This window comes from Acomys russatus, chromosome 10 (genome assembly GCF_903995435.1).
Source record: "Acomys russatus chromosome 10, mAcoRus1.1, whole genome shotgun sequence".
Classification (NCBI taxonomy): domain Eukaryota; kingdom Metazoa; phylum Chordata; class Mammalia; order Rodentia; family Muridae; genus Acomys; species Acomys russatus.
In genome coordinates this window covers 23243577-23257529 of record NC_067146.1, presented here as the reverse complement: position 1 = coordinate 23257529, position 13953 = coordinate 23243577, and the positions used below count along the sequence as shown (strand labels likewise).

The 13953-nt window shown below is 38.1% G+C and overlaps 1 protein-coding gene across 2 annotated transcripts in view; it reads right to left on the bottom strand.

Moving 5' to 3' along the window:
• Asz1 (ankyrin repeat, SAM and basic leucine zipper domain containing 1) overlaps nucleotides 1-5773 on the bottom strand; it is a 45148-nt gene extending 39375 nt beyond the window's left edge. For both annotated transcript variants that reach the window (XM_051151885.1, XM_051151884.1), the window contains exons 1-3: nucleotides 5669-5773; nucleotides 5154-5253; nucleotides 1781-1903 (exon numbers count right to left, since the gene is read on the bottom strand). In XM_051151885.1, the coding sequence (XP_051007842.1) occupies nucleotides 1781-1903; nucleotides 5154-5253; nucleotides 5669-5773 (328 nt within the window). The remainder of the gene's footprint in view (nucleotides 1-1780; nucleotides 1904-5153; nucleotides 5254-5668) is intronic.
• Between the last annotated feature and the right edge of the window lie 8180 nt (nucleotides 5774-13953).

The window sequence follows — 13953 nt, the reverse complement described above, 5'->3', positions numbered from 1 at the left end:
TGAGTAGAAAAGCAAAGAAATTCCCACACATTAGGAAGTTAGGAAGCATCTCTAATGGCCTTCTTTACAACTCTCAGCATTTACTGCATCTCTGTCACTTGATGCAGATCTCATCATCTCAGCAATAGGTCTGTTGCTTTTTTTTTTTATTTATTTCTCTGCATAGTTTTGACTGTGCAGGCCTCACTTTGTAGACCAGGCTGGCCTCAAACTCTCAGAGATCTACTTGCCTCTGCCTCCAGAGTGATGAGATTACAGGTGTGCGCCTCTGTGCCCGGATGGGGCTTTTGCATTTTTAAAGTCTGTGTTCAATTCATATCTTAACTTTCTTCATGTATTGCCATTTTCAAGGGAATAAAAAGTGGCTAGGTGCAAAGAATTTGTATATTCAGATTGCTTGCATGTAAAGTTTAATGGATTAAAAATTTGCCTTGCTGAATTTGTGATTGGAAAATAATGATACAGTCTTTGGATTTGCTCCAATGCTAACAAACCTTGAGGTTTGTTCATAAACTGTACCAATGCAGAGGTCAGAAGACAACCCGTGGAAATTGGTTCTCTCCTATCATGTGAGTTCTAGGGATTAAATTCACATAATCAGACATGGCTTGCCTTTGTCTACTGAACCATCTTTCTGGCCCCCCACCCACTGGTGGTTTTTTGTTGTTGTTGTTTGTTTGTTTACAGACATTTGTACTCTGAATTCACTCTGCCTTCTGAAAATGGCAGAAATCAGGATTAAAGGCAAAAGCAAAACCAACCAAATGTACATCCACACCCCACAGCTATACTTTCCATTAATGGCTCAAAGGAGATAAACCACAATTATCATAGACCTGGTTTTATCACTGACAGTATTATGACCATGATGTCTTCATATTTTATTAAAGCCAATTTATAGATATAAAAGTAGTAACAGGCCTCAGTACTGCATGGGGCTCTTGTAGACATGGAGGAATTTATGTGTACATCCTATGAAAATAAAACATGTTTACAACCACAAGTACTTCTCTGAAATTAAATAGAAAGGAAAACCATGTTTTTTTTTTGAACAAAGAATTTTATATACTTTGAAAACTCTCTTTCTTAAATATGGGTTTCAATGAGTGATGTTTTCAAATGCTATAATAAAAAGAAAAACCAGAGCTAGAATATAACTAATGGAGGAATTTCTGTAAATATACGGAACATTAGAGTAATAGTTTGTTAAGTACTTCATATAGGTGAAAACCCATTCTTAAACAAAACTTACACCTGAAATCTGAAATGGATTCAGAGCTATTAAAAACATCCTAATAAAGTGTGACTGCTGCTTCAGTGTGGCAAACTGGACCAAGTGGAAGTTATTCAATAACAAGAAAACAGCTTTAACAAACTATGAAAAAAACCTTAATATATTTCAGTTTTTAACTACACAAACTGATTTTAAATAATTTTTCACAAAATCACTGGCTTTTCAATATTGCTTTCAGTGTACTTTTCCTCCAAAAACAACCGAAATCATCTAGCCTATTATTTAAAAGTACATAACAATATAACTTGTATATATTATGTAATATATATTAATAATATAAGCTAACAAAAAATCAAGGCTGTAAATTTATTTTCTTGGAGATAAAGTTTTTAAAAAATCTATCTTTTAAATTTGAATTTTTATAGTTATATAATACAACTAATAGATTTTTGCTGAAAAGATTTTACTTTCTCACTGAGTATAACTAATCCTTAGAAATAAAAGCATCACAGTAAATAGTCATTTAAATTTTCTCTAGCATCTTACCTTTCTCAAAGCTTGCATTAGCACCTCTGTCTAAAAGGAAGCGAACCAGCTCCACATTGGCCACACTAGCGGCATACATAAGAGGAGTCCATCCAAACCGGAAGCTGGTGTCTACATTAATGCCTGTCGATGTAGAGACAATTTGTTTTAAAGAATTATTTTTAACTATATATATATATATCTATATATGTAAATGTACATATATTTAACTCATGTATATGTTTGCCTGCTAGTTCTTACCAACACAAAATTTAATTCATAGATCTGATAAGCATGAAACTGAAAGGTTAGACCATGAAGCTTTGTTGGGAAAGGCAGACTTCAATTTGTAATCCAAGGCTCAGTATTATCATGCATCTATATTATAAACAAAATACTACTGTTGATAATGGGACAGAAGGCAAAGACACCAATAGGAAGCTGGAAGTATATAATACAAAAATAAAATCATGAACAGTGAAGAGAGGAATGGGATGGAAAATAAAAGGAAATTCAAAGGTAAGCATCATTGTAATTTAAAATTACTTTGAGGAAGTGTGACTAAAGAGAAACTTTTCCCTTTAGAAAGATTTACTTTAGAAAAATGAATAACAAGCAGTGAGCTACAATAAGGTGAGATATGAAATGTCAGCCTTGAATTTTAAATAAAGTTTAAATTAGTCACTATTAGATGGGACAGGGCTAGAGAGGGATAAAGAGCTAGGAGCACTGGGCGCTCTTTAGAGGACCTGGTTTGATTCGCAGCGCCCACATGGGAGCTCAGAACCAACTTTATGCCATGCTCTTTTCTGGCCTGAGGCATTGCATGTGCTACACAGACACGTAGACAACACATTCACACACATTATATATTAAAACCATATTAGAATGTGACAGAGACAGGCAATAACTGCCAAGGAAGGACACAGTAAAATCTCCAAATCTACAAATCTCGTAAATTATTAAGAATTTCCCCAATAATACCGACTTGCCAACATAAAGCAAACAAATGAAAGAGGCTAGGCTAATCTAGGATTAAGAAATATAGAAGCTGTGTTGCAAGGACAAAGACATAATAAGGCAGTGAACCCAACCCATTACATTCATATAAACCACTTCCTTTAATAATATCAAGAGTTAAATGGCAATCTCTCATTGACACTTGCAGATGGAAGAGGTTGGAGGGATGACTCAGCAGTTAAGAGCACTGACTGTTTTTCCAGAAGACCTGGATTTAATCCTCAGCACTCACATGGTGACTCATAACTGTCTAGAACTCCAGGTCCAAGGCTCCAATACCCTTTCCTGGCACCAGGCACATACAAGGTGCACAGACAGCATTGTATTATAATTTGCAGACTTTCATGGTCTCCGGCTACAGCATTCCACTTATAAAGATAAAAGTCATATCACTGAGGAAATGCTTTGAAGGCTCACTTTTTTCCAGTTGAAACACTAAGTCACTGAAGACTATACAAGTAAAATTTCCAACTTAGTTAAATTGTCATAATGTATATGGTTTTACTGGGGAAATGCAGTACTAAATTACATACATATGTATATATATACACACACATATATACACACATATATGTGGTACTAAATTATATATACACACATATATGGCACTAAATTACATATATGAAAAAATATATAGGAATATAAGCTTGAGCTTGTGTTTGTCCCTTCTAAAATTTTTTCCTCTTTAAACTGCTATAATCCGAAACTGAGTTTAAGGTAACAATCGTTATTTCCTTATTATTCTTTTCTTTGTTAATCTTTACTAAAACTGTGGCATCAAAGATAGAAAGAAAAAGTACGACAGAAAAGAGAAGTAAATGTTGACTTTTGGTACAAAAATTCTTACTGATTATCAACTGTAATACTTATTTTGTGGAAGCAAAGGTAAAATACCTTTGTCCTTATATCTATACTTTTATTATTGGCTTTAAAAAATTAGTTTTAAAATGTTTTGTAAGTAAAGAAAAAGTTCAAATGGCTGACCACTTAGCAGTTGGCCCTTTAGAAGGGGCTGAAAAGGCTACATTGGCCCAGTTAAGTCTGAATAGCTCATGTACCTCCATCACCTTCAACATTCATTCCCAGCCCTATTATTCTGAGAACAGATTCTCTTCTTTGAAACAAACTTCTGCCTATTCTACCCCAATTATGACTATGCTCACTACACATAGATGTATATTACATAGCCAGTCCTCTTATTTCCTTATTTAAATCTTACTGACCGCTGTCAAGTGACTGTCAGTGTTTATTCACAAAGTGAGAGATCTCATTTGCTACAAAAATAATAGCTAAGATTTACATATTGATTACATACGTTAAGCTAATATTAAAATGGACCTATATATTAATTTTAATAACATTGGATAAATTGTTGTTATCCTTTTAAAAAGGAGGAAAATGAAGTCTACAAAAGTTTGATAGCTTATTTAATATTACAGAGCCATCGAGTGTTATGGTTAGAAATCAAAACCTGATCTTGTGCCACAGTGATGGATTTTCCGTAAACAATATATTGTCTCTAGTGTAGAAGCAAAGCAACTGTTGTCTACAGCCTCATATTTTTCTGTGTGTGTATATTTTGTCTCTTGAAGCTGTTTAACACTTGTTAGTCTGTGGATAACGGCACCATTAGTGTCAATAATTTAATTTGTATGTGTAGGTAAGTTAAAAATAAATTTTACGTAATCTAAAAGAAAGCATTATAGGACTTAGGATAAAACTATATTTTACATTAAAAAAAAAAAACCCTAACGATTTGAAAGTTTAAATAATATCCCCAAGGACTCATATCGAGTAGGCTAGGAAACTAGAATATCCTGACATTCATTGTGATAGCAAACTCAGGCCTTATGCCAACAAAACATAACAACACGCAGAAGCTAACAGAACCTCAAAGATTTTGGTGGTGAGGCCGGTTAGGTTTTGTTTTGTTTTGTTTTGATTTTTCAGATAGAGTTTCTCTGTGTAGTCTTGGCTGTCCTGGACTCAATTCACAGACCAGGCTGGTCTCAGACTCGGAGATCTGCTTGCCTCTGCCTCCTCGAGTGCTGGGCTTACAGGCATGCACGACCTCATAGCGCTCTGAAAGAGTTCTTAAGAAACCTATTATAGCCAAGAAAGTATTTTAAAAAGGATGATCAAGGTGGGGTAGGATTAGTCAGAAGAAGCTTCTTAAAAGAAGGTGCAAGAACAAATGTTAAGTAATTAGACTCATTCCTAATGAGAGTGTAGATTAAGAAAATAAGGAAGACAAAAAGCCAACTAAGACCCTGGTAATAGAGCTAATACGTTAACACTCAGCAAGAAAACGATACAAGCTTTAAAATAAGGCACTAAATCAGCTATTCACTCGACAGCGTTCCTTATCTCTCACCCGAATCCAGGAGTTCTTTCACCAAGGCAATGTCTCCGGTGCTTAGTGCTTTTTTAAATGTTTCATTCTTCTCTTCAATGGGTAAAGGCCTTTTTAATTTCTAAAAGAACAGGAAGTTAAAATTCTCATCGTGTATATTTTCACTTACAATGCATGCAATCAGGAAATAGCAATGTTTTGTTAACTACGCAGGGTCATTTCGCTTTGGCCAGCAAATAAAGCACGCAACGAACCCGGGTCTAAAAATCTTACAGGGAGTAGGTAACAGTAGGTAACGACGCGCCAAATCCGGTGGCCTAAAGGATGGACCTGATGAAAACCGCAGTTGGTAAGCAGGGTAACATTTTGCTAGTTTGCTTAATAACCTGAAACACGTGCGTAATCCAAAACCTTGTCAGAAAGTTAGGAAACAGGACATGAGGGGGGAAAGTGGGTTCACGTGTTTGGGCCTAGGTTTTGAAAGCCAAGGGAGGCCCAAATCCAGTGCTGTCGAGAGAAACTGCCTTTTCCACTACCTGAGATGACCAGTCGAGATACCCAATATCCCAGCCGTCATCCTCACTGTCGCTGCTCTCGCCTCCACCGGCCACTGCCAAGCCCCGCATCGCGCCTGCCGCCATGGCCTAAAGCTGCTCTTCCGGCACCTGCGCACTACCGGAGCAGGCCCTTGGCATTGCGCAAGCGCGTGGGGCCTTTGGCGCAGGCGCAAAGCTGCATACAGGCCACTTCCCGTTCCCGCCTACCAAAAGCGTGCTGTAAGGGAACTAGGCTTTCACACCGGAACCTGATAGCCTCAGGCGTCTACCACCTCGCTTCGAATTTCTTTAAGAGATTTGTTTCATTAAAAAAAAAAAAAAAAAAAAAAGTTTGTCCACTTGTGGAAGGAGCCAAGTACGAGACAGACTCGTGTCAGAAATAAGTGCCTTGTCAGACAAACCCGTTTGCTAGAGTACGTCATGAACAAGTGCCACACAGACTTTCCAGAAGCCTTCAGAAGAGTGAGATGGGTGATTACCTCACCCCCGCTTCCGTTGTTTGCCTTTCATGTGATCAGAGGTCTCAGCTTAGGGTTAGAAACTCAACCTTCAAAACAGTCTCCTGCTGTGACTCGTATTTGCTGCAGAAGAAAAAGTCAGTCTTCAGAGGGGACCGCCGAGGGAAGAGTGGATTCAGAAACGTGGAGGAACACAAAGATTCAGATAGCACTATCAACAACTCCAGGTGAAAGCGGCTGAAGGTCAGACCCACTTTTCTGCATTATACTGACAGAATATCGATGACATTATCTTTGTCACCACAGAAAAAAAGTTGATTGATTTAAAAAACAACAACAACAGAGTGTTTATCTCAATGACTTAAAAGGAAAACGCTCAGTAGCATTCTTAGTGTTCTCAACCTCTGGGTCGCGAAACAGGTTGCAGGGGTTAACTAAGACAATTAGAAAGCACAGATATTTACACTGTGACTCATAACAGTAGCAAAATGACAGTTATGAAGTAAGGACAAAATAATTTTATTGCTGGGGGTCGCCACTGTTGGGGTCAGGGTGGAAGCCAAGAAAAATTGCTTCAGATACAGAAGCCTAAAATGCAAGTTTTATTTTCTGAGCACAGAAGTATGGCCAGTTGGGGATCTGAACCTCATCCCCGAGGGGAAGCTGTATTACATCTTTAAAGAGTGAAAACCACAAGTCGAGGGGGTGTTAGTAAGTGTTGGGGTCATCTAATCAAATTTTAACATTATGGGTTAAGCAAGGGTGTATCTGTTGGAGACTGGGCCTGATTCAGGACACCTGGCCTCAAGGCCCTTCACTCCAGAGCTCAGAGTGGGCCAGCTGTGCTAAGTTAATTAGGGCATAATAGGCAATTGGTTATATATTTTTCTATTCAGATATTGGGAAAGTCTCAGTTCCTAGGACCTGAGATGTTGAACTTAGTTTTTTTTTTCCTATGATTAAATGGAATCTGAAAAAGAAATAGTACTTAGAATAAGTTTCCTTTGCTTGTTTCCAACACCCCAACATGGGGAACTATATTAAAGGGTTTAGCATAAGGAAGGTTGAGAACCACTCCTGAAGGTTTGGTTTTTTGTTTTGTTTTCTTTTCTTTCTTTCTTTTTTTTTAATGTAAGAAATCACTTCAGAGTTTCAAAAGGTATTTTAAGAAGGTTAATTTGGAGGAGGAGAGAACACTAGTCAATCTAAATGCATTAAATCAGTAAATATTATGGATCATTGAGTATAGCACAACTAGAGGTGTGTGTGTGTGTGTGTGTGTGTGTGTGTGTGTGTGTGTGTGTGTGTGTGTAGGTCGTCTTACCTTGTAGGCCAGGCTCTAGAGGACATAGCATTAAAGACAAACCATGTTAGCTGGTGGGGCCATGTTATTATTAGGAGAGAGAGAATATACAACCAAACAAGACTGATGAAAAGTTTAAATGCCACCAAAGCAAATAAGTAAGTGTGCTTAATTTCTGGAGTCAAATCACTTAGAGTCTTTGGAATTGTTAGTTGTAACCGTGTCATTGAACAATTTATTTAGCCTGTTTTCTCCTTTGTACCAGTTTTTCTTCTCTGAAAGCTGGAGATAACTTACTATCCACAAAAAGAGTTGTTATGAGTGTTAAATGAAGTAACAAGCTCAGCTTAGAGCCTTTGTCAATAGAAGAGGAAAGCAAAATTTAGATGTAATTATTATTTCAGGAATAGTGGTTAAACCTGTGCAGAAGGACAAAAATACGCTACACATAAAACATGTGAGGGACTAGGAGTGAGATGGACTCCCAGGTACAGAGAGGGGCCTGGCTATGTAATAAAGGTGCAAATCTCCAAAACATCCTGCTGCTGCTTCTTCTTCAGCTTCCTGACTTGACAAAACTTTTGTCTCCCACCAGCAGTTCCTCTACTGATGGACTGGCTCAAGGAATGAAGGAGGAGTTCAAGACTAGCTCAGAACATGTCACACCGCATTTCTGGACAAATCAAGCACCCCAGCTTTTTTCAAACTGACCAACCCTGAGTTAGAGGAGGAAAACTTTTCAGAGGCCTTGAAGCCCCCAGCCTCAAGAGCAGACTGGACCCCCCCCCACACACACACTTTTCAAGAGGGTCTTTCTCTGTAGGCCTGCTGTGTGCATGTTTCCTCACCCCCAATACATGCCTTCCCTCAGCTGAGGATTCCGTCTGCTACCTGTTGTGCTTCAGATTTCACTTCTTTAATCAGCAGAGAAAACGAACCTGATCAAGACCCCAAGACTGTATCAGCTGGACAAAAACAGATGCCCAAAGCTGGTGTTTTGTGAAGAGGGGAGTAAATGATGTGTGTGCTTTTGCGGGCTATGATACTAGATTTTTACTTCATGACCAATTGAATTCTAAAATACTCTGAAGGTACTGAAAAGTATGTGTGTGTGTGTGTGTGTGTGTGTGTGTGTGTGTGTTAAGGAGTTAACTAGTTACAGGATAAATGTGAAGATAATGGTGAATATTACCAAATTAGTTAAACAACAAATGTCCCAGAGGAGCTTTCAAATAGGTGGTTGGATGTTTAAGCAAGGAGCTCAAGAGAGTCTTATAAATATGCTCATTTGGAAATTATTTATATATAACTTTTTTAAAGACTTTGGGATTTATCCTACAAGAATATTTGTAAATATGGGTCAGATTATTCTAAAATTTATGTAAAAAGGCAAATGAACTAGACTTCCTAAGAACATTCTGAAAAAAGGAAGAATAAAGTGAGAATAACTTTAGTTGGTTTCGAGACATATTTATCCTTGCATTTATGACTCTCTAGGATAGTCAGAAAAATGGGTCTAGCACTGTCACCATGCAAACCATGCAAGTACCCTATGGCCAATGAGGTTGGACAAATCAGAAAAATGGGCCTAGCACTGTCACCATGCAAACCATGCATGTGCCCTATGGCCAATGAAGTTGGACAAAGCTGCAAAATCAAGAATGGAATAAGAATGATTTTTTATGAGATAACATAACTTATTCTATTCTTTGCCATTTTCAGACCAAAACAAAGGTCTGATGCTGCAGTTTTGTGGAGAGGAGTTTATGATGGGTGTGTTTTGTCTGTTGTAATATTAGCTTTTACTATAAAATCAATTGAGTATCTCATCTTTCCAATGTCTCTACTTTTGATTGTATATTGATTATATATTATACTAAACTTTATGAGGACATGTTCATATAAAGATATAATGTATTTTGACCATATTCTATCTCCACATCTGCTTTCATTCTGCTAGACAGTTTTGTTTCTACTTTCCTATTGTTATACATATGTGATTTTATGTCAAGATTATTTAAGTGGGATAACCTGAGTTCACTCATGGCTTTCTGGCTCCAGAATAGGAGTAATCCAACTGAGAAAAATTTTAACACCGTCCCAAGAACTCTGACCTCTGGGCAGTCCTTATTTCTTGATTTTTAATATTCATTTATTTATTACATATACATTTATATTATTCCACATATATACCATAAACTACCTATAGCAAGAATAACCATGACACAATCAGGAATTATATAAATGTTACATTCCTAATGTTTTGGCTCTTTGTATTTGACAGCCTTGAAGGAAGCATCTTTCCTATCGTTGTATCTAAAATTCTGAATGTAAATCAATCTCTATTGCATCTCGTCATTATCAACTTAAAACATCTATCTAGACCTAAAAACATCTTAACCCCTAAACAGCTAAGCTCCTTATTTCTACTATGTGTTTTATCCACACATTAGAGGGAAACATTCCTTTCCAGAGAGTTCATCTTCTTAATGGAAACTTAGACAGAAACTCAACTATGATTCATTTGCAGGTAGAGCATAAGTTTTATTTATGCCAGATAAGGAATTGTAAGTAGCTTTTTGTCTGAAAATATTTGGGACTTTCCCTAGGGGCACTTCCTGGAATGGATCAGAAAACTGCTTAGCATTGAAGATCACAGTGTTCTGCTTGGTTCAGTGATGACAGGAGACCAGTGAAAGAAAGAAGACCCGAGCAGCTGCTTGCCAGGCACACACACTGCCCCAGTTCAGGTCCTTCCTAGTTCCTGAGTTTTAAAGTTCAATTACCAGCAACCACATGGTGGCTCACATCCATCTATAAGGTGATCTGATACCCTCCTCTGGCCTGCAGGTGTACATGCAGGCGGAGCTCTGTATACATAATAATAAATAAATCTTAAAACAAAACAAAACAAAACTATATCTCGAGCTTTGACTCAGCCATTAGCAGTGCTTAGGTAACACAGCCCATCCTGATCATTACAAACAGTGCTGCTGTATTCTGTGCAAACCTGTCTTTAAAATGAATGATACAACAATTCACAATTCCTGCTCTGTTCTTAGTACATATGGCTCACTTTTCAGAAATTAAAAAAGAAACCTGGGATTTAAAAAATTCTCATACTCTCTGAAATTTATTAGTGATGAAGTCATAAAATTGTTTGAAATAGTTTTTAGTTATGAGAATTCATCTTCATAATATAGTCAGGGGAAAAGAAATTTAGTTTCTTTTTACTTAACACTGATATTAGAAATGTTGCCATGCTATTGCATATTCTGTGCATTAGAGAAGTTTTATCATGTCCCCTGGAGGGAGAGACCTGGTGGCACTCAGAGGAAGGACAGCAGGTTAGCAAGAAGAGACTTGATACCCTATGAGCATATACAGGGGGAGGTAATCCCCCTCAGGAACAGTCATAGGGGAGGGGAATAAGGGGGAAAAGAGAGGGAGGGAAGAATGGGAGGATGCAAGAGATGGGATAAACATTGAGATGTAACAAGAACAAATTAATAAAAAAAATTTTTAAAAATCAGGTAAGAGTCTTGATATCTGAATATGAGTCTTGATCTCAGAGAAACAAGCAGATAAATCAATATTTAAATATCAGTAGTGATAAGTCCTTTAAAGTAAAAAATAATCACCACAGATGATAAGAGGTGAGGGAGGCAAGTAGGCATGTAAAATCGTCATTTCAGGGTGGCCTCTTTGAGGTGCTCTTCTTACTATGAGGAGAAGTTACAAGGATTCCATTTGTCGTCACACAAGTTGACCGGGTACAAGGTGAAGAGACTATGCATGGAGCAGATGATCAGACTGGGTCAGTGTATGGGTGTATGCAAAGTGCTTAGAGACCCACCAGGTCAGTCTCTGTGGTGACTGTGGAAGTCCTCAGCTTGGCTCACATATTTGAACTCTAGAGATAAGTCTAGCTAGCCCTGGTCTAAGCTACTCATAACAAAATCCTACTCTAAGAGTTGATAGGATATTTTCTTGGTCCCCCCCTTTACCTACACTTACACAGTGGCTAACAACTGTTTGTGACTCCTGTTCCAGAGGATCCAACACCTTCTCTGGAATCTGTAGGCATTACGCGCAGGTGGTGGACAGATAATACATGCATCTCAAAAGTGAAAATGAGAACTTTTTTCATATCAAGACTGTAGGTATCTAGGTGTGTGTGTGTGTGTGTGTGTTTGTGTGTGTGTGTGTGTGTGTGTATGTGTGTTTCTCATACTTTCTACCTTTCATTTTTGAAGCAGGAGTTCACCAATTAGGCTAGGCTGGCAGGCCAGTGAGCTTGAAAAATCTTCCTGATTCTTAAGAGTTGTCTTCAAGATATCATACATCCATATATTATGAAAGGCCGATTACTTAGAAATTTGGAAAGGAATCCTATTTGTTGTGGAAGGAAGATGTCCAACAATACTCGCACAGCAGCTGCTAGTATTTCTTAGTAGACTGGTAATTCATGGAGGACAGCTATCCTATGAGGTAGGTGATACTGAAAAACCACTAGTTTCTGTAGCAAGGAAAAAGGAAAGAAAAAAGTTAATCAGCTGAACAGGAGAATCTGTTTTGTGGTACTCAGTCTTGATTGGATATCCTGTATTCCCCAAGCTGAGTAAGAGCGACTACAGATGGTTGCAACTTCAGGTTAAGATAAAGAAACTCCTGGGACATTTATACCTTGTTCTTAGTACTCAGTACCCCCAGATAATCAGATAGGAAGAGGGGCAGAGAGGATAAGAATGAAAATGAATGAATGATAGCTGGGCATGGTGGCACACACCTTTAATCCCAGCACTCAGGGAGGCAGAGGCATGCAGATCACTGTGAGTTTGAGGCCAGCCTGGTCTACAAAGTGAGTCTAGGACAGCGAAGGCTACACAGAGAAACCAAAATGAATGACTGAGAACAGTGGGAGGGGCAAAGTCCAAGTCAGAGACGCAAACAGCACAACTAACTCAGAATATATCAATCAATGTATTTTCTGTCTAACCGTATAGGAATCTTGGGGTCAGTATGTGGTATATATGTCAGGAAAATATTTTTCTCTGCATAGTGGCAGAGCAGCTGTGAAAACCATTAAAAACTTTCACTGAGGTAGGTAATCTAGATGCAAAGGTCTCTTCTACACAGCTCCCAATGGGAACCCAGGGCAGTGTCTGTTCTCTGAGTTCTAGCATGCAAAACACCTTTACCTAGAGAGTAAAAACCCAGAACCAGAACTGTACAGTATTTCATATGGTAGAAATATCGTCTGAACTATAGACCAGCGTGAGACTCACTAGTTCTATGTTTGATAGATGAGAAGTGATGAGTGTTTAAAGTTACTATGTTGTCACTAGAAAACTTTATAACAATCCCTTTGAAGATCTAGAGCCTGAAAAACACCTGCAAGTACAGTATACACTGCCTGGCTCATGAACCACACCTCTGGTTGCGTGGCAAACAACAGAGATAAATACAAGAAGCTAAGTACCACAAAGGTTCTGCTCTCATCAAAAGATGAAAATCTAAATAGACAAGGAAAAGCAGGAGAGCATATGGTCAGGATGAGCAGCTATGCACAGAGAAATGATGGCTTAGAGACATGTGTTCAGACATGTGCCTACACACCTGTGCACATGTGACTGTCTATCTGAACACATTCAAGTGACCACATAGAGATAATCAACCTTCACACATGCAAATGACAATGCAGAGACAGTCTGCACCTACGCTTAGGGGTGTGTTCAGATAGTAAGTCTGGATCTGCTCTCACACTAGTGACTACATATAGAGACTTTATCATCTGTGTGTAATTTTGTAGAGTGCTTGGTCCAGCTCAGTGTCTCCCTCCCCTGCTTCATTTAGGGATGCTCTGCCAGTGAGCACAGGCTGGCTGGAGCTCATGAAGCCCCTTGATTGGCCTCCGAGTTGCTCTAGATTATGTGATTAAATTTCCTTTATTCCTTCCTTCCTTTTCCTTCTATCTTTATTGAAGATGTGTTATCTTCTTCTGTATTTTTAATTGTTCTCCCATTCCTTTTATTTTCTCTCTTCCATTTTATCTATTTTTGTAATACTAATTATTAGTGTTACTAAGCTCATGCTTACCCACAGTGGCTAAAATCTTATTATTGACCATGCTAAATTGTTCCTTTATTCCTCTAAAGTTACTGAATTTGAAAGGGTAATGTTTTTAATTGGTTATTACTCTAATTCTTCAATAAGCCTCTCCTTATGTGGTAGGATTTTGTAGTTAGTATTTTGTTCCTTTGTGGGGTGCTAAAGATTGTCCTTGGTGCTCTGATCATGTGGACTGAGGGTTTAGTCCAGTCTAGAGAGGATGAATATCACATCACTCCTACTGTAACCTAATCCAACTTGATGACTGCAAATACCTCAACTGAAAAAATATAGGTCATCAAAAAATATAACCAGTGACCTAATTCCATATTCACAAATATATTACAGAAACATCAAGAAACATGAAAAGAATCAAGGTAACATGACCCCTC